At 42.5% G+C, this 23,027-nt stretch overlaps 1 protein-coding gene across 1 annotated transcript; it reads right to left on the bottom strand.

Moving 5' to 3' along the window:
- Nucleotides 1-359: 359 nt before the first annotated feature.
- On the bottom strand, nt 360-23,027 carry TRNAU1AP (tRNA selenocysteine 1 associated protein 1). Its single transcript, XM_068539301.1, has 9 exons — nt 22,920-23,027; nt 22,303-22,400; nt 16,613-16,712; nt 15,956-16,008; nt 13,767-13,898; nt 12,320-12,439; nt 7,817-7,979; nt 7,562-7,595; nt 360-650 (listed from the first exon to the last, which is right to left on the bottom strand). The coding sequence occupies exons 1-9, from the start codon at nt 22,944-22,946 to the stop codon at nt 514-516; spliced, it is 864 nt and encodes a 287-aa protein (XP_068395402.1). The 5' UTR covers nt 22,947-23,027; the 3' UTR covers nt 360-513.

Here is a 23,027-nt window from a genome sequence, read left to right as displayed (position 1 = left end):
AATGGGCCACTTCCTCCCAGTCTGAATAATGAACTCTCCCTAGCCACCAGACTGGAAGCAGGTTTGTTGGGGGAAGGGAATACCTGAAAGCAGATAATTGCCCACCATTTGGCACCATTCCAGCAGGCAATCCATGCACTCTGACCTCAAGAGAACCTTAAGGATTAATGTGCCTGTCACTTAAGAAGTTGGTTTAGTAACTGTTAACTTTGGTGGTTAATCCTTATCTCCAGGAGTGTAGACAACCCTACCTGGATAAATGATTATTGTTCAAAGAAAATGGGAACCTCATTAAACCCTCTTCTAACAACTGGTCCCTTCATTTTCAAACTCAAATGGCTCAAATGAAGGCAGCAGTATCCCAGGAAATAGTCATAATTTCGGGAAACAGTTGATGACTAAAATCTTACCAAACATTTCAAAAAAGGTAAAAGTTCTTGAAGTAATCTTTTTTTAAAAAAGGAGTCTCTTAGCTCCCTCCCGGAGTCCACTGTGGCTTGTGCCTCGTCCTGGCTACATCACGGCAGGGATCTCGGAAGACACCGTGTCCAGGGGCTGCCAGTGACAGTCCATCAGCGCGTCATACAGCTCCTCGCTCTGCTCCATGAACTCCTTGTTGGCCTCAGTCACATCCAGCTGTGGCATGGGGTCTGGAAGAGAAGCAAGGATGGGTTCAGGGGGCGCAGAGGGGAGAAGCACTCAGCAGCCACAAGAGACTCAGTACCCTTCTTCCTCACGTGGGCTGACAGCACTGCATTGCAGGGTTTCTGTGAGGATGAAAACAGGGTAATGCACAGTTCATACTTGAACAGCATGAGTGTGAACCACGTGGGTCCACTTGTATGTGGATTTTTTCAAGAGTAAATGCTACAGTACTACACAATCCACAGTTGGTTGAATCTGAAGACGTGGAGTAACAGAGGATAGGGAAGGCTGACTAGGTTACATGTGGATTTTTGACTGTGACGTTGGTAGGCGCCCCTGTGAGCTGATCAAGGGTCAACTGTACTCGGAGAATGTTAACACATGTAATTAGAACTCGAATAATGGTGGCTGTTACTCCACATTTATTAAACACTACACATATCTCTAGCTGTCACATGCCCCGGATTTTCTGGTGTGGTCCTGTTTTTCAATTTGGGTTTGGAAAATCTGATCAACAAAATAATCAAGAACAATGAATGTCTAATGAAAGAGCTATGGTCAAATACAGGAGCTGAAACACCAAGTCCTGTATTTTTAAACTTGTCTTTCTTGATTGCAATAGTGGTATTTGTTCACCAGAAATCATGCCAAAATACATAATAGTTTTCTCTTTTTTTAAAACCCCTAACAAGTAAACTATTCTTAGGAGGGAATATTACCTAGCATTGAAAATGAACCTCAGCTGCATCCAACTTGGATGAGTCTCACAAATAAAATGCTGAGTATTGAATGAAAGAAGCAAGACAGTACATACAGTACAACAGCATTGAAGTTCAAAAACAGGCAAAACCAAACCCTGCTGTTTAGGAATGCATACGTATGTGATAAAACTATAAAGAGAAGAAGTTTTGTCCCTACAAAAGCCAATACAGTAAGTAGTTTTCCTTAGCGGGGTTGGGGGTTGTGACTGGGGGAATGTTGGCAATGTTTCCACTTGACCTGAATGAAGGTTTCATGGGCATTTCATCATTACGTATCAAACTATACATGTTTTATCTACCTTTCCATGTACTTATATTTCACAATTCAAAAAGTTTAAAAGAATCCTCAGTTACTATGACTGATAACACTTTATATTTTCCTTTTAGTATTGTTGGTTTAAAAAGCACACACCCAGGCCTTCCCTGGTGGTTAAGACTCCGTGCTTCCAAAGCAGGGGGCATGAGTTCGATCCCTGGTTGGGGAAGTTCCGCATGCCTAGGGTGTGGCCATAAATAAATGAATTTTAAAAATAAAATGTACACACCCATTCATTAAAACATTTTAAAATTAACTGGAGAAATTAAAGACCTTAATAAAGAAATCCCACGTACTTCGACTGGAAGACAAATACAGATGGCCCTCGACTTAATGATGGTTTAACTCACGATTTTTCAACTTTACGATGGTAAAAAAGTGACACACATTCAGTAGAAACTGAATTTTGATCTTTTCCCGGGCTAGCGATATGTAGTACAATATTCTTGTGACGCTGGGCAGCAGCAGTCACATGATCATGAGGGTAAACAAGTAATACACTGAAACTGTTCTGTTTTTCACTAGGATTACAGTATTCAATAAATTGAGAAAATCAACAGTTTATCATAAAATAGGGTTTGTGTTAGATGATTTTGCCCAACTGTAGGTTAATGTTAAGTGTTCTGAGCCTGTTTAAGCTAGGCTAAACTATGACGTTCGGTAGGTTAGGTGTATTAAATGCATTTTTGACTTAATGTTAACTTAAGTCGAGGAAGATCTGTATTGTTAAGATGGCAATACTCTCCAAAGTGATCTATAGATTCAGTGCAATCCCTATCAAAATCGAAACTGCCTTTTTTTTTTTTTTGCAGAAATTGACAAGCTGATCATAAAATTTGTATGGAAATGCAAGGCACCCAAAATAGCCTAAACAATCTTCAAAGATAAAGGCTACTAGAATAAAATAGAAAGAATTTTTACAACTCAACAAAAAGACAACCCAATTTAAAAATGGGCAAAAGACTTGAATAGACATTTCTCAAAAAAAGATATACACATGGCCGATAAACACACAAAAGTATGCTCAACATCATTAGCCATCAGAGAAGTGCAAATCTAACCACAATGAGATACCACTTCAAAGCCACTAAGATAGCTAAAATGAAAAATAATGACTGTTGGTGAGGATGTGGAGAAACCGGAATCCTCATATGCTACTGGGAATGGAAAGGCTCCAAGCCCTTTTGGAAAAGTTTGGCCATTTCTCAAATGGTTAAAAAGAGTTTACTACATGATCCAGCAATGCACTCCTAGGTATATACCCAAGAGTACTGAAGACTTTTCTATATCCACACAAAAACTTATACACGCATGTTCATAGCAGCATTATTCATAATACCAAAAGTAGAAACAATCCAAATGTCCATCAACAAAATGGATATCCATACAATGGAATATTATTCAACCATAAAAAGAAATGAATGACATGCTACAACATAGATGAATCTTGAAAACACTAAGTGAAAGAAGTTAAGTGAAAGAAGCCATTCACAAAGGACCACACATCATACATGATTCCATTTATTTAAAATGTCCATGACTGGTAAATCCAAAGTAGATGAGTGGTTGCCAGGGACAGGATACTGGAGAGTGACTGCTAGTGGTTTCACAGGGTTTCTTCTGGAATTAGTGGTAATGGCTGCAAGACTTTTTGACTATTCTAAAAACTACTGAATTGTACACTTTAAAAGGGTGAATTTTATGTTATGTGAATTATATCCCCCAAAATAAAAAACAAAAAACCCTAACTGGGATCTTCCTGTATATCCTATTTCAGGGCTTTTTCCATTGAGAACATTTTCCTATGTCAATATTCTTAGAGAAAGACATAATTTAATAAAACAAACAAAAAATCTTAAGAAAAACCTTACCGGACTTCCCTGTTGGTGCAGTGGTTAAGAATCCGCCTGCCAACGCAGGGGACACGGCTTCGAGCCCTGGTCCAGGAAGATCCCACATGCCGCGGAGCAACTAAGCCTGTGTGCCACAACTACTGAAGCCCGCGCACCTAGAGCCCGTGCTCTGCAACAAGAAGCCACTGCAATGAGAAGCCCGCACACCGCAACCAAGAGTAGTCCCCTCTCTCTGCAACTAGAGAAAGCCCACGCGCAGCAACTAAGACCCAATGCAGCCAAAAATAAATAAATTTATTAAAACAAACAAAAACCTTACTGTATTTGTTTAACAAATCCCCTATTATTAGATATTTATCTGTACTGATATCATTTTGGGATAAAATCTTTCAGGTAAAATTGATTCAATGGATATGAACATTGTAAGAATTCTTTACAGAAACATAGTATATTTTAATTTGTATTTGATTACTAGTATTAGCAGTGTGATGGTTACATTTTATGTGTCAACTTGCTTAGGTTACTGGTGCCCAGTCTAGATGAAGATATTTTGTAGATGTGATTAACATCAACAAATCAACTGACTTTGAGTAAAGATTACTCTCAATAACATGGGTGGGCCTTAGCCAATCAATTAAAGGCCTTAAGGCCTTAAACTCAAGGTTTCCCAAAGAAGGAATTCTACCTCTAGGCAGTAATACAGAAATTCTGTCTGAGTTTCCAGCTTGCTGGCCCACCTTACAGATTATAAATACGTATATCCTATTGGCTCTGTTTCTCTGGAGAACCTTGACTGACACAAATAATGTATGTTTAGATTCTTTTTTCTTGTGGTTTATAGGCCATTTGTGCTTCTTTTGTATATTTTTTCCTCTTTTTTATATATTTATTTATTTTTGGCTGCATTGGGTCTTCATTGCTGCGAGCAGACTTTCTCTAGTTGAGGCGAGCGCGGACTACTCTTCGTTGCGGTGCGCGGGCTTCTCATTGCGGTGGCTTCTCTTGTTGCAGAGCACATGTTCCAGGCATGCGGGCTTCAGTAGTTGTGGCGCACAGGCTTAGCTGCTCCGTGGCATGTGGGATCTTCCCGGACCAGGGCTTGAACCCGTGTCCCCTGCATTGGCAGGCGGATTCTTAACCACTGTGCCACCAGGGAAGTCCCTTCTTTTGTAAATTGTTTCCAGTTTTCTCAGCTACTCTTAAGAATCAACCAGTGAGTGCTGAATCAACCAGTCAGTGGTGAATCTTTTCACATAAGTACTGTGCCCGTTCCACCAGAGGGATATTTCTCTTGTAATTTTAATCTAAATTATGAGTTGAAGCTTTGAGCACGTACAGCAGCTCCATATGGAAACTCTAGTCACTCCACTCAGTGGAGGTATCAGCATATGGGAACAGACTAGCAAAGGGCTCCATCAAGGGCAGGCATTTGTTTTCTTGTTGTTTTTCATTTGTCTGTTTGTTTGGGGTTTTTTTGGCCGTGCCACATGGCTTGCTGGGTCTTAGTTCCCTGACCAGGGACAGAACCCAGGCCATGGCAGTGAAAGCCCCGAGTCCTAACCACTGGACCACCAGAGAATCCCCAAGGGCAGGCATTTGGGTGTGCTGAACTCTATGGACACATGTACAATAAAGCACCCTTCCTCACTCTGAAGACTGGGCCTGGAGGATGGCCTGTTGAGCCAAGGGATAGATGAAGGATGACAATCCCTGCGGTGCCCCATCACTGTGTGGCTATTAGGTTGAAATGGGAGGTGTTAGGGAATTCCCTAGTGGTCCAGTGGTTAGGACTCCACGCTTTCACTGCCAAAGGTACGGGTTCAACACCTGGTGGGGGAAGTAAGATCCCACAAGCCATGCGAGGTGGCCAAGAAAAAAAAAAGGGAGGCATTATAACTCTGTGGTAAAGAGCATGAAGTCTGGGGCAAGACTGCAGGGGTTCCAAGACAGTAACACCTCTTGCTACCATGTTGCAACTATGCTGACCTTGAACAAGTAATTTAACTTCTCTACCTGTTTTCTCTTCTATAAAATCAAGATAACTGTGGTACTTACCTCAAAGCCCTAGTGAAGGTCAAATGAGTTAATACATGTAAAGTGCTTAGAACAATGCCCTGCATATAGTACAACCTGTTAGCTATTATTAACTATCTAAGCTTCAGTTTTCTTTTCTGTAGAATGGGGTTTATAACAGTACCTACTCATCAAAGAGTTGACAGGCAGCAATGCCTGGCACAAAATATGTTGGCTATTATTATACTATTAATGGATGAGAAAGAAATAGAAAAATTCTAAGGAGTTATACACAAATATTACAATCAGGATAATTTCTTTAAAAAGGAGGCAATGCAGTGCTTCCCGCAGGAAACGGTGAGAGACTGAGGATAGAAAGACAGGGACCCCAGGTTCAACCTTGCTTCTAACTCACTGTGTGACCCTGAGAAGACAGCAAGGATCGCCAGCTCCCCATCCGTCAACTGGAGCTCAATGTCCTGCCCAGTCCACCCCTAGGGTCACTGCTGCCAGAATTAGAGGACAACACATAAGTGAAAGTGCTTTAAAATGCTATGAAGTATATACAATATTCCTATAGGTATAGTTTTTAAAAACATTTTAATGAATTATATGGCATTTCTCCCAATAGATATTAATATGATAATAGCTGCCCCTCCCACTAACAGATTTGCTTTATCCAATAGATGTTTCTTCTGCTGGTCAACAGTTTAATCATTTGTATGAATCCCTCTAAATATATAATTGCGCTCTTGTTCCTCTTAGCAATTTTCCCATTAATATTTAAATAAGCTTACCTCCCAATTTGAAAATAAAAATTAAATTTGAAAAAAAAAAATGCTACGAAGTAGACAAGTTTGTTTTTTGCCTGCAGATGTTTCCTTTAAAGGATATTTTGCTTACAGATCACTTTCCCTATGACCTTCTCTCTTTTTTTTTTTTATAAATTTATCTATTTCATTTATTTATTATTTTTGGCTGTGTTGGGTCTTTGTTGCTGTGCGCAGGCCTTCTCTAGTTGTGGCGAACGGGGGCTACTCTTTGCAGTGCGCAGGCTTCTCACTGCAGTGGCTTCTCTTGCTGCGGAGCACGGGCTCTAGGCACACAGGCTTCTGTAGTTGTAACGCGCAGACTTGAGTAGTTGTGGCTCACGGGCTCTAGAGCGCAGGCTCAGTAGTTGTGGTGCACGGGCTTAGTTACTCCGTGGCATGTGGGATCTTCCTGGACTAGGGCTCGAACCTGTGTCCCCTGCACTGGCAGGTGGATTCTTAACCATTGCACCACCAGGGAAGCCCCTGACCTTCTCTTAAAGAATAATTCTTAAAACAGACTTAGAAAAAGACTCAAAGTTTAAAATCTATCTTACATAAAGTTTTATTTACTTAGAAATCAATGTCTGATTTTATGACAACTGTTATTTTACTTCTTTAAACCTTAAACCTAACATCTGTTCAGAAACATGTTGAAAAAAAATCTTGTTTTTTATAATTTTTCAAACCTTAGAGACTCCTTTAAGAAGTACGAATATCTCATTTGAAAAAAACATTTGTCTGAAGATTAGCAATTCCTCTCGATTTCCTTTCTTTTTTCTTCTTTAAATTCAGTAAAAATCATAATAAACTTTTAATTAAAAAAAGTAATAATGGCTATTACTATGTAGCAAAATTGGGGGTGATTTTCAGTTTCTTCATAACACTTTACTGTATTTTTCAAACTTTCAATAACTATTACTTGAAAGTGAGAAAAACATGTAATTTAAAGATATATGGGAAAAAATTAAAACATGAAATGAAAAAAATGAATTTTACAAACTGTGAAACAAATATAAGGCAATGGTGTCTTTGCTACAGACCTATATCCTGTCAGGGCTCCCCGCCCCCCGTCAGTTGCTCCCCAGGGTGCTTTGAGATCTGCACTACCCCCTCGGGTAATACTCACATCTTACCCACTGAGTGAAGGGACTCCTTTCTTACCTTCCAATGCATCATCTCCGACTTCTTCATATGTCTGCCAAGAGACCAGAGAGGTGGGTGAGAAGCATGGTGAAATCCTGGCCCATGACTAGGACGGTTTATTTTTAATAAGAGGAACTAAGCTGCTTCATCTTTCCTTCTGTTTTTTTTCTGAAGCCCAAGCTCCCATCCTTACCCATCCCATCCTGGAGAATCACCCAGGTCTCTACAGGATGATGTAACCCAAGAGGGCCAGACCGGCCAAATCACGGTTACCTGCATGGTGCTCTGGGTATAGCCATACTGGGGATAACTGTAGCTGTAGCTGCCTGTGTTCTGGTCATAGCCCCACTGGGCATAGTAGTTCTGGTACTGCTGGTAATACTGGTTGTAGCTGTAACTGTACATTTGACTATATTCCACTGGCTTCACACGGCTCCTTAAATGAAGAAAGAAATAAACAAATAAGCAAACATTTCCATAACACTATGTGACCAGGGACTGTTCTGAGTGTTCTACGCAGATTAACTCATTTAATCCCCACAATAGTGCTATGCAGTTAAATATACCATTATTCCTATTTTACAGATGAGAAAACTGAGGTACAGAGAGGTTACATCATTTGTCCAAAGTCACACAGCGAATAATAGATTCAAACCCAGGCAGTCTGGTCCCAGAGCCCAGCTTTAAAGATAGGAACTTTCGGGAATTCCCTGGTGGTCGAGTGGTTGGGACTGCACACTTTCACTGCCAAGGGCCTGGGTTCGATCCCTGGTCGGGGAACTGGAATCCCGTGGGCTATGCAGCACGGCCAAAAACAAACAAAAAAAAATGGCAGTTTTCAATGGTTAGGTTTGTCTCTCTTGTCAAACCTTGTTAGTACTGACTTTTCCCCTTCTCAAGATCTTGAAGGGCTGTTTTTCTGCCAGCCACAAAGGCTCAGGTGAACATGGCCTGGAGGATCTGGATTTATAATGATCCAAGAAGCATTTTAAATTACAAAATATCTTATCACCTTTTCTCCACAAAAACACAAGAGAAGCGTTTAAGTAGCCTGGAACTGTAGTCAAAGCTACCATTTATGGAGTAGGTACTTGAGATTCGTGCCCATTATTTTTTTTAAAAGATTTATTTATTAATTTATTTTTGGCTGCGTTGGGTCTTAGTTGCGGCACACGGGATCTTCGTTGAGGCATGCAGGATCTTCCGTTGCGGCACGCGGGCTCTTTGTTGTGGTGCGTGGGCTTCTCTCTAGTTGTGGTGTGTGGGTTTTCTCTTCTCTAGTTGTGGCACACAGGTTCCAGGGCACGTGGGCTCTGAAGTTGTGGTGCACGGGTTGCAGAGCGCGTGGACTCTGTAGTTTGTTGCACGCGGGCTCTAGTTGCTGCACGTGAGCTCAGTAGTTGTGGCGCATGGGCTTAGTTGCCCCGTGGCATGTGGGATCTTAGTTCCCTGACCAGCGATCGAACCTGTGTCCCCTGCATTGTAAGGGGGATTCTTTACCATTGGACCACCAGGGACGTCCCTGTGCCCATTATTTTTCATACATAGTCTCCTATTTTAAGTCCTGCAAAGCTCTGTGATAGAGGTATTATTTATTATTCCCATTTTACAGATGAGAACACTGAGCCTCTGAAAAGTTAAGTGATTTACCCAAGACTACACAGAGAAATGAAGCCAAATTTAACTCCAAGGCTCACACTCCTACCACCACACCACTACATACAGCTCCTGCCCTGACAGACTCAAGACCCCTTGCCCATCCCCCACTTCCTGCATTCACCAATCAGGGCTGAGGCCCAGGGTCAGCAGAAAGCTTTCTTCTCTGATTCCACGGCTATCCCAGCCACTGCTAACCAAAGACAGAATGTCAAACCTGCAAAGGATCCACTGCTTTCAAAAACTTAAAAAACCACGTGTGATGAGCTCTTCCCAAGTTCCTTGTGAGTTTAATGTCTGCTTGGTGAGAAGGACTCAGCTCAGTTAGACCACGTGACTGCCTTAGCATCACCTCCTGATGGGGTGGCTCAATGAAGTTCGACGGCACAGATTCCCTCCTCCTGCCCACTGCCAGGCTGGAAACTGCTAACGTTTGCCTCCGTGCCACCCCCCACCCTGGCCATGTGTCCAAGGAGTCCACCTCCCTTCTGACATGTTCAGGTCACTGGAGGTACAGTCTCTCTGGCCTGGGTCTGCATACTTCTCTTCTGTTTCTCCACACTCAGCTCTTACAGGCTAACTCTCAAAGGGAACTCTTATCACCATCAATTCCCAGTGCTTGAGGGCCCCTCCCCACAGGCAGGCATCAAATACTGACAATGTTCAGTGAAGAAACAGATGTAACAGAACATAACCTCCCTGCAGAAGGGACTTTGTTTCTCTTGTTTATAGCTACAACTTCAAAGTCTAGGGCGGGGCTGCAGTTGTAGGGACTCCTTATAGCTGACTGAATAAATGGTGACACAGCAGAAACAACCAAAATAGTAAACATCAGAGGAACTGCTAGACAGAATATACAATCAAAACAATATCTTGCAGCTATTAAAAATAGTACAATGACGACGACTGTGCAACTCAATGGCAAAGTGTGTATAATGAGTAAACTGGGGAAGAAAAAGAGTGAGCATTGTTATTGTAATTTAAAAATGAATAAAGAGAGACTTCCCTGGTGGTCCAGTGGTTAAGAATCCACCATCCAATGCAGGGGACGAGGATTTGATCCCTGGTTGGGGAACTAAGATCCCACATGCCACAAGGCAACTAAGCCCTCGCGCTCTAGAGCCTGTGTGCTGCAACTACTGAGCCTGCAAGCTCGGGAGCCCATGGGCCACAACTAGAGTGAAGCCTGTGTGACGCAATGAAGAGCCCATGCGCCGCAACTAAGATTAGATGCAGCCAAATGAATGAATAAATAAATAAATAAAATATTTTTTAAAAAATGAATAAAGAAATGAATCTACCACATGTAAATTGACCCAAATATATGTAGTGTGTGTGTATTTATATCTACATCTGTATCTATATTTATACATCACAGAAGCTAATGGAGAAGCCTGGAAAGGAACCCAGAAATTATAAGCAGTCATTTTAGAGTAATGAGAACATTCCTTTCTTTTAAATATTTTCTTTAATGTTTTTATATATACAATAGAGCTCAGGGACCTCCCCGGTGGTCCACTGGTTAAGAACTGGTCTTGCAATGCAGGGGAGGCCAGTTCGATCCCTGGTTGGGGCACTAGGATCCCACATGCCGCAGGGCAACTAAGCCCGCGCACCACAACTACTGAGCCTGTGTGCCACAAATACAGAGCTCACATGCCGCAACTACTGAGCCTGCATGCCACAACTAGAGATCCCACGCGCCGCAACTAAGACCTGATGCAGTCAATAAATAAATAAATAAATATTTTAAAAAATATGGCTCAAAACAAATAATATTTGGAGGAGGGGACTCACTCAAGCTGATCTTCCATGTATTAAACATTGTTAAACCGCAAAGAGCCTCCAAATCTTTTGCTGCTTTAAAAAACATGGCCATTTGGAAGTTCTGCCCTAAGAGTGCAGCCACTTTTCTACTTTTAACACGGAGTTTCTCAGCCTTGGCAAAATTGACATTTGGATGGCGGGGGCAGATTGTTCTTTGTCACAGGGGCTGTCCTGTGCACTGCAGGATGTTTAGTAGCATCCCTGGCCTGTACTCATTAGATGCCAGCAGCACCTCTCCCCCAGTTGTGATAACCAAACTTGTCTTCAGGTGTTCCAATGACCCTTAGTTGAGAACCATTGCTTGAGCCAAAGGATGGAAGATTCTATGCAGAGAAAAACTGTCTTACATCGGAGTAAAAAACCTGCTTGGAGTTGTAAGGAAAGAAGGGTTTTCTGCACAGAGTGACAGGTACAATAGTGATGTACATATTCTCTTGTGTTTGTATCATTAATTTTTTTTTTTTTTTGGCTGCACCACGCAGCTTGTGGGAATTCCCTATATCATGAATTCTTAGCCACTCCCATAGCAAGGGACACTCATAAGAGGTCTGTAGGTTTCACTGATATAAAAAAGGCTAAAATTGGCTAAAAAGTGTAACTTTCTTCTTTCTGCTCAATTCTTATAAACTGTATGGATAAATTTTTTTTTAATTAATTAATTAATTTATTTATTTATGGCTGTGTTGGGTCTTCGTTTCTGTGCTAGGGCTTTCTCTAGTTCCGGCGAGCGGGGGCCACTCTTCATCGCTGTGCGCGGACCTCTCACTATCGCGGCCTCTCTTGTTGCGGAGCACACGCTCCAGACGCGCAGGCTCAGTAGTTGTGGCTCATGGGCCTAGTTGCTCCGCGGCATGTGGGATCTTCCCAGACCAGGGCTCGAACCCATGTCCCCTGCATTGGCAGGCAGATTCTCAACCACTGCGTCACCAGGGAAGCCCTTGTATGGATAAATTTTTAACAGCAGCAATACTGGGCAAAGAGCAGGGACATTAAGTCTGCAGACCCAAACTGCTCTTCCAGCATCGCTACCAGCGACGTCTGAATGCATCTGCCTCCCCCAGTCATAGCTCTCTCCCCAGCTATGAGCTTCTGGAGGGGCAGGGTTATGCTAGCTCATCTCTAGCACCCAGCCTGGCAAATATCAGGCACTCATTAATTGTGGCCTGAACTGAATCTCCTGGCAGCCTCCCATTCAGCACGTGGACGCCCTGATTATCAACAACAGACGAGGTGTGTGTGGGTGGGGGTCAGTCCAGAAGCCTTCCCTGGCCCCCACGCCAGCGCGGGACTCACGCTTTAGGGATTGCCACACTCAGACGCACTGGTTTAGACCCCAGTCCAACTGCTCCCTGGCACTCTGTCAGGGCTCGCTTCTGTTCCAGCTCATCTGTGAATTTCACAAAACCATAGCCCCTGCAGAAGAAAAACACACACTATTTAGATCACAAATGTGATGGAGGTAAAGCCTAAGAATGGAAAAGGGGCTGAGAAGGGAGAGAATCCATCAAACCACATGCGCAGGGCTGAGAGCCCCATGAGCAGAGGGGTGCCACAGAGCCACGCGAGATTCAAGCACTGGAGGATCCCAAGATCTGCAGAATTCCCACTTTCAGTTCATCAGTCTCTTCCATACTGTCCTGATAGGGCTTCTTCCCAAATAGTAGCTTACCTCCCAATCTACTTGAAAGTATTATTATTATCATTATGGTAGTAGCAGCAGTAGTAATAGTCATAGAAGGTCATTCAGCAAATATTTACCGAGTATGCTAGGTATTACACGAGGCACTGGGACTCAGCAGTCACAAGCAGACGAGGTTCCTGCTCTCCTGAACTCATATTCCACTTGGGGGGTAAATGAATGATAACTAACATTTAATGACCATTTATTATTTCCCAGGCATTGTGCTGAGCATTTTCCCAGGGTTATCTCATTAAACTGTCCAACAACTTGATGAAGGGAGTATCCACATCCTACTGAAGACAGAACCAAAGTTCCGAGAGGTTTAATAGCTTGCCCAAAGTCATAGTAGAAGCAGGATTCAAATTCAAAGCCCAAGCTCATAACTACTACTCAGATCAAGAAAGAACTTTTCCTGACAAATATCGTATGATCTCACTTATATGTGGAATCTAAAATATGATACAGATGAGCTTATTTACAAAACAGAAACAGACTCACAAACACAGAAAACAAACTTATGGTTACCAAAGGTGAAAGGGGGTGGGGGAGGGAAAAATTGGGAGTTTGAGATTAGCAGATACAAACTACTATATATAAAATAGATAAACAAGGTCCTACTGTACAGCACAGGAAACTATATAAATATCCTGTAATAAACCGTAATGGAAAAGAATATGAAAAAGAATATATATACATATAAACCTTTCCTGAGGTCTTTCCACTTTTAAAGTAACAATAATAAATAAAAGAAGAAACACCTATAAAGCATTTCCTATTGGTTCATTTATATTAGATCATTCAATCCCTAAACCACCCCATGAGAGATGCAGAAACTATTAATCAGTCCCGTTTCACAGATGAGGAAACAGGGTCAGAGGTTCAGTAACTTGTCTGCTGCATAATCCCTGGGCAGTACTGAGGCTGGGATTCACACCAGGCAGTTTAGCTCCAGAGCCTGTGCTCTTAACCACAATGCAACATGGCCTCGTGACCACACCTCCATCTATGAGATAAATGCTGCAACCAACAGGGTAGGCATCAGTAAAACGAAGGCCTTACTTAGACACTCCTGTCTGGTCCAAAACCACCTTGCCTCCCCGACAGGAGGGGTAGACTTTGACGAAGAATTCATACAGCATGCCATCATCCACATCTGGGGTCAGGTCCCCCACAAAGAGGGAGTACTCGGGGCTGAGAAGAGAGAACAAAATTCAGAGACAAAGACCAAAACTTTTGTTCTGATGAGCTCTTTTGGCCCATTCTAGGTATCTTTTCTGGGCCGCCTTAGGAAACAACACATCTGATGGATCCTTGACCAGGTCCTAATCTGTTTCATTTGGCAGTCCTGGCAGAAGAGTTACGGAAGGAGTCGCCTGCCCCAAGTCGCTCACCCACTGTATAACGCCTGTCTGGCTTCAAGCATTACATGAGTGCAGACGGGGGCACACGTCAGAGGTGCTCAAAAGATAAAACTAGAGATTCTGTATTCACCGCGTATTTTCAATTCAAATGGTGAAAGGCAGAGGGAAAATGAGAACTGAACCTTCTCTCCTAAAGATGTGCTAACATGAAATCCCTCAACTTTTAGGACAGGGGTCAGCAAACTTTTTGTATGAAGGCCATATAGTAAATATTTTAGGCTCTTTGGGGACACCTCTGGTCTCTATTGCTCTTTCTTTGTCTGTTTCACAACGCTTTAAAAATGTAAAGCGGGGACTTCCCTGGTGATCCAGTGCTTAAGACTCCACGCTTCCACCACAGAGGGGCATGGGTTCGATCCCTGGTCAGGGAACTAAGATCCCGCATGCCACGTGGCATGGCATGGCATGGCATGCATGCATACATACATAAGTAAATCTGTAAAGGGAGTCCCCTGGCAGTCCAGTGGTTAGGACTCCACACTCTCACTGCCGAGGGCCCAGGTTCAATCCCTGGTTGGGGAACTAGGATCCCACAAGCCGCACGGCACAGCCAAAAAAAAAAAAAGTAAAAACCATCTTTAGCTTGCAGGTGATAACAAAATTAGGCCACAGTTTGCCAACCCCTGTTCTAGAACAATTCTTTACGAAAAAAAAAAGCAAACTCATTATTATTTTATTTCAAGTTAAAGTCAGAATACACAAAAGGAAAAAGAAAAATAAAATTACCAATAACCCAACCACTCAAAGGTAATCACTAAGAACACTTAGATATATACTTTTGTCTTTTTTCTTTGGCTTCTTCTTTTGAATTTACAAAAATTGGATATGACTCGTTTTGTTTCTAGCATTTTTTTCACTTTTAGCATCTCACCAACATCTTAACATATGAATATTCTGCTATAACATGACACATTAATAGATACACAGCATTCCAAATAATGAACATATTGTAATTTAAACCCCTTCCCTATTATTAGATTACTTGGGTTTTCCCCCAATTTTGCCCATTATATGTAACATTTCAATGAATACTTTCTTTTAAAATTTTTAATGGAGTATAGTTGATTTACAATGTTGTGCTAGTTTCTGGTGTACAGTGAAGTGAATCAGTTATACATATACATATATCCACTCTTTTTTTAGATTCTTTCCCTATATAGGCCATTATAGAGTATTGAGTTCCCTATGCTATACAGTAGGTTTTTATTAGTTATCTATCTATAAATAGTAGTGTGTATATGTCAATCCCAATCTCCCAATTTATCCCTCCCTCCCCTTATCCCCTGGGAACCATAAGTTAGTTTTCTAAGTCTACGGCTCTACTTCTGTTTTGTAAATAAGTTCATTTGTATCCTTTTTTTAGATTCCACTGTGATATCATATGCTATCAATGAACACTTTCAAGGCTAACCTTTACACACATCAATGAATAAACTCTGAAAAGCAGAATTACAGGTTCAAAGGGTACAACTCTATCTAAAGCTTTTGATACATTGTTTTAAAGCTTTCAGACAGCAATTTGGAATGCTCAATCAATTTATGTTGCTACAACAGGTCGATTCTTACTGAATAAAATGTCAATACTGTGGGCAGTCATGGGACTAGAGGAGGGACCAAATATAGAGAAGACATGGGCCTTGACAGGAAGCAAACTGGAAGCGTCCACCAATAGGGATGGGAGGGGGTCGACCTTAGGAGGGAGGCAAAGCGGGGCCAAACTCGGCTCCCCATCCTCCTCTGTGGGAGTGACCGGCACAGTGACACATCTTGTCTCTATCCAGACATTTCCTGGGACTTGAAGCTGCCTTGTGGCTACTCTGTACTTACCTGTTATCTGGCTGTTTCCCATAAGTAGCATAGTTCAGTTTAAAACGTTTTGCCTGGAAATTTAAAAACAAACAAACTAAAACAGAGAAAGGTGTTTCAAGAGTCAAACAATATTTGAAAAAAACTGAAATAAATTACCTTGGCCAAAATATCTCCCCCTCTCTAAGCCTCAGCTTTTTCTCCTGTATAAAAGGAGGGGGTTGCACGGATGACCGCTAAGGGCACTGCCAGCTCCATGGTTCTATGAGCCCAGGTGTGCCAGCATGGTGCAGCTGTAAGCTAAGTAACTGTGGGAAGAGCAGAATGTAACTCTCTTGAAACGTGTCCTCACTGCTGCCAGCCTGTTCTACTTTCTCAAGCAAGAGGTCTAGAGTTTCAAGTCTTCCGTTATGGAGGCAGCGGTGCAGAGTGGAAAGGGAATGGATTTTAGAGGCAACCAATCTTCAGTTTGCATCCTGGCTTTGCCACTTACTACCTGTGTTGCCTTGGGCAAGTTATTCCATTTCCCTGTGATTCAGTTTCCTGGTCTGTCAAAGATAACAATGCCTACTGTTTAGGGTTGTTACAAGATTAAATAAAATATACAGTTGGGATTCAATAAATGAGTTATCAATAACAATAAAAATGGCAACATCATCATTATCTCAGTGTCCTTACAGGTGTGGCTCCTGGAAGGGGTTTCCCGTTGATTTTATGCAAACACTTCTCAGCTGTGGCCAAATCTGCGAATTCTACAAAGCAGTAGCCAGCTGGGATCCTGGAGAGAAAACAGAAAAAGGGAATGGTTAAAGATGTGATACCCAGATGAGAGACTGAGTCTGGGCTTGAAGGGAGGAAAAAATCCTTTTCTAATCAGAGCCCATACTATTAATGTTTACTATGCAATCCAATCAAACCTTTAGATCTAATGTCCAGTTTATAGGAAATATTAGGAACAGAACAAGTAAAACACCACCACAAGGAAACAAACAAATCCAGAATGCAGGACCAGAATCCAAAATGTAGAACCTTATGTAAGGCAATCTTACGTCTTTAAAAAGTCAATGTTCTGAGAAAAGAAAGAAGTGGGTTTTTCTACATTAAAAAGAGACAAAAGAACTAAATGCAATACAGGATCTGATCTGTGACTGGATTCTAATTCATTAAAAAACAAAAAAAAAAGCTATAAAGGTATTCCGGGGACAATCAAAAAAATTTAAATGTAGACTGGCCATTATGTGGTATTAGGGAATCAATAATTTTGTTAGTGTGATATGAGCATTGTTGGTATGTAACAGAATGTCCAGTTATTGGCAATGTATATTCAAATATTTAGCAGCAGCTCCTGCCTCCGCGTACTCCTCCAGCCAGCCCAGGAACCAGATGGTTCCTTTCCGACCTCCCGGCCCCGCCTCGACCCCCCTCGACCCCTCGGGGCTGGTCCCAGTCCTGGTTCTTTGTAGCATCTTGTCTGGGTCCACGGGAGCCCTTTCGCCCGCCAAGCCCTGAGAGTACCTGCTTTGCTGTGACCCACGACTTACAGTTATGGGGAGAAGGGAAGAGGGCGTCCCTAGGGAATCGTGTTGAGACCCGGTGCAGCCACAGAATTTTTAGCTGTGTGACTCTCTGGGCCTTGGGTGGCTTCTTTGCTGTGAGGCCAGGGCCTCTATTTTACTCCTCTTCTATCCCCTGTACCCAACACATAGTAGGCAGATGGCCCTTCTTCAAACCAATAAGGATCTCATTGTTACAGGAATAAAGGAATTTAACATTCTGCTAAATCAGCAGGTCTTCTCTGATCCTGCTGTCCCTGAAGAAGCCATGGTGACTGTGGCGAATGACTGAGTGAATTTCTACGTCAACTATTACAGGCAGCAGATGGTGGGGGAGCAGCAAGAGCAGCACGAGGCTGTGCAGGAACTTCGGCAATAGCTGGATACTGTCTGCCTCTTTCCTGGACAAATATAGGAACTTCCTGAAGTCCTTGTGAGCACCCGATCACAGGCTGCCTTTCTCCTAGCCGGGAGACCCAGGCTTGTCTGAGACCCTTAAATGCTGCCTCTGTGTTCTTCAAGGCCTCAGGCTCTGCTCCTTCATGGTGTTACTGCACCCTGACACCTCAATAAAGACCAGTACTTGTTTTGATGGTTAAAAAAAAAAAAAGAAATTTAGCAGTGAAATGTCATAATGCTTGTAATTTACTTTCATATGGTTCAGCAAAAAAAAATATCTACCTATCTAAATCTATCTTTATAGACAGGTCGATAAGAAAAATATGGCAACATATTTGAAATTATGTGTTGAGGGACTTCCCTGCACAGTGGTTAAGAATCTACCTGCCAATGCAGGGGACATGGGTTCGAGCCCTGGTCCGGGAAGATCCCACGTGCCACGGAGCGAGTAAGCCCATGCGCCACAACTACTGAGCCTGCGCTCTAGAGCGCATGAACCACAACTATGGAGCCCACATGCCACAGCTACTGAAGCCTGTGCGCCTAGAGCCCGTGCTCCGCAACAAGAGAAGCCACCGCAATGAGAAGCCCGCACACCACAACGAAGAGTAGCCCCCACTCGCCGCAACTAGAGAAAGCCAGCGTGCAGCAAGGAAGACCCAAGGCAGCCAAAAATAAAGTAAATAAATAAATTTACAAAAAAAAAAAAAAAAGAAATTAGGGGGTGGCTGTATGAGAGTTCATTGTACTCTTCTTTCTACATTTGTTTTAAATTTTTCATAATTTAAAAGGTTTTTTGGATCACCTACCACCGGCCAGGCTGATACAGAGTTGAAGAACATGGTTCCTATTCTTTAGAAACTTAAAATCTATTTGGACAAAGTAAATCCATGGACCTTACGTAATTGGGTGATGTCTGTGAGATTTCTGGTGTTCTATTTTTTAAAGCATCACTAAGAGACATAAGTAGGAGGATGTGGCTAGATCCTCTGACATCCCTTCCTCCTAAGAGATTTATACTGAAAACAGTTAATTTTCCTCAACTGCCTCCTTAAAGCTATCACCAGTGAAATAAACCAGACTTTTCTGGAACTATGATATTCAGTTCAAATAACCTTATGGACACCAAGCCAAAAGGTATGGGAAAGGGCAGTACCTGAGCCCAAGGATCTCAGAACACAGTCTATAAGCTCCATAAATGTTGACGCTTAGAAGAATGGTGGGCCAACTCTGTGCCTTCTGTCTTGTGTGTGCTAGAATCTTAAGGCTCACAGATGTAAAGACCACCACCAGTAAGAGTTGAGCATTACTGAGCACTCACTATGGTCCAAGCACTGTGCTAGCCACCTCACATGCACCATCTCATCTAATCCTCACATAACTCTGTGAGGGAATGAAACCATTGCTCTTATTTAGATGTGGAGACTGAGATTTAGGATTATACAATATGCCTTAAACCACACAGCTGGTATGTGCCAAAGGCTGGATTTGAGTTCAGGATAGTCTGACTACATTCTTTTCAGAACATTTTATTTTGAAGAATTCCAAATATAAAAATGGAAAGAATTGCATAGCAAACACCCTATATATATATCCACCACCTACAATTAACATTTTATTATACTTACTTTATCACATAACTATCCATCCATCCATGCCCCTACCCATTTATCATCCTTATTTTCTGATACATTTCAAAGTAAGTTGCAGATATTAGTATACTTCCCTCAATTACTTTAACATGCTTATTATTAACTAGAGTTCAATGATTGTTTAGTTTTTTCCTTTTAAGGTTAAATTTACATGCAGTGAAATGCACAAATTCTTCAAGATGCTGAGTTATTTCCACCAGATTAATTTTGTGTATTTTAGAACTTTATGTAAATGCAGTAAGGCTTCTTTAATTTAGCATAATGTTTTTAAGATTCATTCATGTTGTCACTATATTAGCAGTCTGTCTCTTTTTATTGCTAAGTGGTATTTTATTGTATGAATATACCAGTATTTATTTACCTACTTACCTATTCATGGATACCTGGACTGCAGTTTGGGGCCATTGTCCAATGTGCTACGCACATCCTTTTTCAAGTCCTTTTTCTGGTAGACGCATGTTTTCATTTCTCTTGGGTAAATACCTAGGACTAGGGACTTCCCCGGTGGGCCAGTGGTTAAGATTCCCCACTCCCAATGCAGGGGACCCAGGTTCAATCCCTGGTCAGGGAAATGAAAGAAAAAAAAAAAAGAGCCCGCATGGCACGATGAAGATCTCACACACGGCAACTAAGACCCAGCGCAGACAAATAAATAAATAGATATTTTAAATATATATATATATATATAAAATACCTAGGACTAGACTTGTTGTGCCATATGGTGGTAGGTGTATTTAAGAAACTGCCAGGGAATTCCCTGGTGGTCCAGTGGTTAGGACTCGATGTTTTCACTGTCAGGGCCTGGGTTCAATCCCCAGTTGGGGAACTAAGATCCTGCAAGCCGTGCAGCATGGCCGAAAAAAACAAAAGAAAAAGAAAAAGAAAAAAGAAAACTGCCAGACACTTGTCCCCAGGGTTTCATACCATTTTATAGTCCCACCAGTGATGAGAGATGTGGCTGCTCCACATGTGACTGCATTCTTTTTTTTTCTTTGCTGAATTTTAAAAATTGTCGTTGGGTATACAAAACATAAAATGTACCATTTTAACCATTTTTAAGTATACAGTTCTGTGGTATTAAGTACATTCACATTGTTGTGCAACCAATCACTATATCCTTTCTTTTTTTTTCTTTTTTTTTTAAGCTTTTATTTTATTTATTCTTGGCTGTGTTGGGTCTTTGTTGTTGCACACTGGCTTTCTCTAGTTGCGTCGAGAGGGGGCTTGTCTTGTTGCGGAACACGGGCTCTAGGCATGTGGGCTCAGTAGTTGTGGCACACAGGCTTAGTTGCTCTGCGGCATGTGGGATCTTCCCAGACCAGGGATCCAACCCATGTCCCCTGCATTGGCAGGCGGATTCCTATCCACTGCGCCACCAGGGAAGTCCCCAATCACTATATTCTTAAGCACTATGCTCTGCTGCATATTATTTTTTCTTGGGTCTTATCTTTTTCCCGTATTTTCTCAGTTCCTGGTTTTTAATTTACGTTTATTTATTTTACAGCATTCTTATACGCCACTTCAAAGTCTTTGTCATATGAGACAGAATGCACATGTAATGTGTCTGTAAATGCCACCATAAAAAAATCAGCTAGAGTTTAGTAATCAATGGTATGAAAGGATAATTCTAATTCTTAATAAAGATTAAAATGTGAGAACCTATATCACTGTTTTAAAAAGAAGAAAGTATTACAGAATGTATTTTCATGCCAGTAGCTGATTATCGGGGTTTTCTGTCTACAGGAACAAGAAGAAAAACATTTAGGCCAGCATGCTCTACCAGTCAGAAAATCCGTCCCTGGGTACCGGGGTTCTGAATACACAAAGTACCTGTTCACCAAACAGCCAAAGACCTGGCCACACTTCGTATCTCTCACCTGTATTTTTCAACTATTTGACATTTTAGCAAGCTGCTTTAGTACTTGGCACAGAGTAGACGCTCAATAAACACTGTCAAATTGATAAAGGAATCCTGTTATTTCTAACTAGAACCCTAAGGAAACCTAAGCTCCTAAGAGAGAAAGAAGAAACTGGAGGCAATAGAGCACTTCTATCTGAAAGTATTTCCTGCATTTCGTTTTGTATACTTATTTATTACCTCATTCCCCCATTAGCATGTAGTAAACTCCACGAGGAGGGACTACGTCTGGCTTGTTTCAGCCATGTACCCAGGGAATCTAGAACAGCAGCACATAGGTAGCGTCTTATTCACATAAGAGTTAAGGGCACTCATGAGCTTTAAGAACAGAGCTGAATTACAGTCCTGGCTTCTCATTTAAAAGCTGTGTAACTTTAAGACAGTTGTTAAGCTTCTCTAATAACAGTACTTAGCTCAGAGGTTTTTGTGATTTTAAAGTGCTTATTACCTAGCAGATCATAATCTGTTTATATTTACCAAGCATATACCATATGCCAGACACTGTTCTAAACGTTGAATGTGAATTAATGGCACTTAATCCTCACCAGAACTCTATGAGGTAGGTGCTTTTATTATCTCCATTTTTATAGGCAAGGTGAAGAAGAGGAAGAGGTTAAATAACTTGATCAAGGTCACACAGCAGACAGAGCTTTCAAAACCAGTCTGGCTCGAGTCAGCAATACGCTATACGTCCTCTTAACAAGCCCCCAAATGCTTATACCATTACAATAACATTATTAGACGTGAGAAGCCCCGACTCTCTGCGATGTTTACCTTCTCCTGAATGACACTTGCAGCACGATCTACTGAGGAGACCTGAGGCTCAGACGGAAGGAGAGAACATACCCAGTGAGGCGGTTTCGGATAATTTTGACGCTCATCACGGTCTCCCCCATGGTGGCAAAGGCTCTGGAGATGAAGTTCTCATCCATGTAGGGTTCCAGCTGCGTAAACACAAGAGCCGAGCGGCTCAGGCCAGCATCCAGGCTCCTCATTCCCGCATCTGGAGCCCCTCCCCCTCGGCCCGGGGTTGGCTGCTCGCTGCGGGCGGGAGTGGGGTGGGGTGAAGAGGCTTTCGTCTGCGGAGTGGTCTGAAGCCTGCGTTCCCAGTCCCCTGCCTTCCTTCCCTTTAAATTTACTCCTTTGAGGAAGTCTCCCCTTTGGATTTAGGAACCCCATCCCTCCAGTCCTACAACCAAGGGCGCTCTTCAATCCTTGGGATTCCTCTCATTCTATCCGCCCAAAGACCCTCCCTCTTTCCCTGGCGTGAACCCAGGACCCCTCCCCCTCCGAATCAGCTCCTTCACCTAGATGCCGGGACCCGCTTCGGAGTCACCTAAGAGAACTCCCCTGCCCATTCACTTCCACCCTTTTGGGATCCGAGGACCCTCCTCCTCAGTCCCTTTCTCCCTCGTGACACTAAGATTCCTGCTCCGCAGACCCGGGCGGCCGCCCTCACTCACGTCGCCCATCCACAGGCTGGCCGCCATGCCCGAGGCCCAGCCTGGACTTTGTTGGCCACCGAGGCTGGCGGGGACGCCGGGCCGCCGAGCCAGAACCTCCAAGGAGCA

This window comes from Eschrichtius robustus, chromosome 3, assembly GCF_028021215.1.
Source record: "Eschrichtius robustus isolate mEscRob2 chromosome 3, mEscRob2.pri, whole genome shotgun sequence".
Lineage (NCBI taxonomy): Eukaryota > Metazoa > Chordata > Mammalia > Artiodactyla > Eschrichtiidae > Eschrichtius > Eschrichtius robustus.
Note: the sequence above shows the minus strand (reverse complement) of the source record. Positions and strands in the feature narration are given on the sequence as shown.

Coding starts and splice junctions, on each gene's coding strand:
- TRNAU1AP (XM_068539301.1), bottom strand. CDS start 22,946: ATGGCGGCCAGCCTGTGGATGGGCGAC. Junction 16,713..22,302: donor ATCCGAAACCGCCTCACTGG/GTATGTTCTCTC, acceptor TTTTCTCTCCAG/GATCCCAGCTGGCTACTGCT. Junction 13,899..15,955: donor GGGAAACAGCCAGATAACAG/GTAAGTACAGAG, acceptor CTCTCTTCTCAG/CCCCGAGTACTCCCTCTTTG.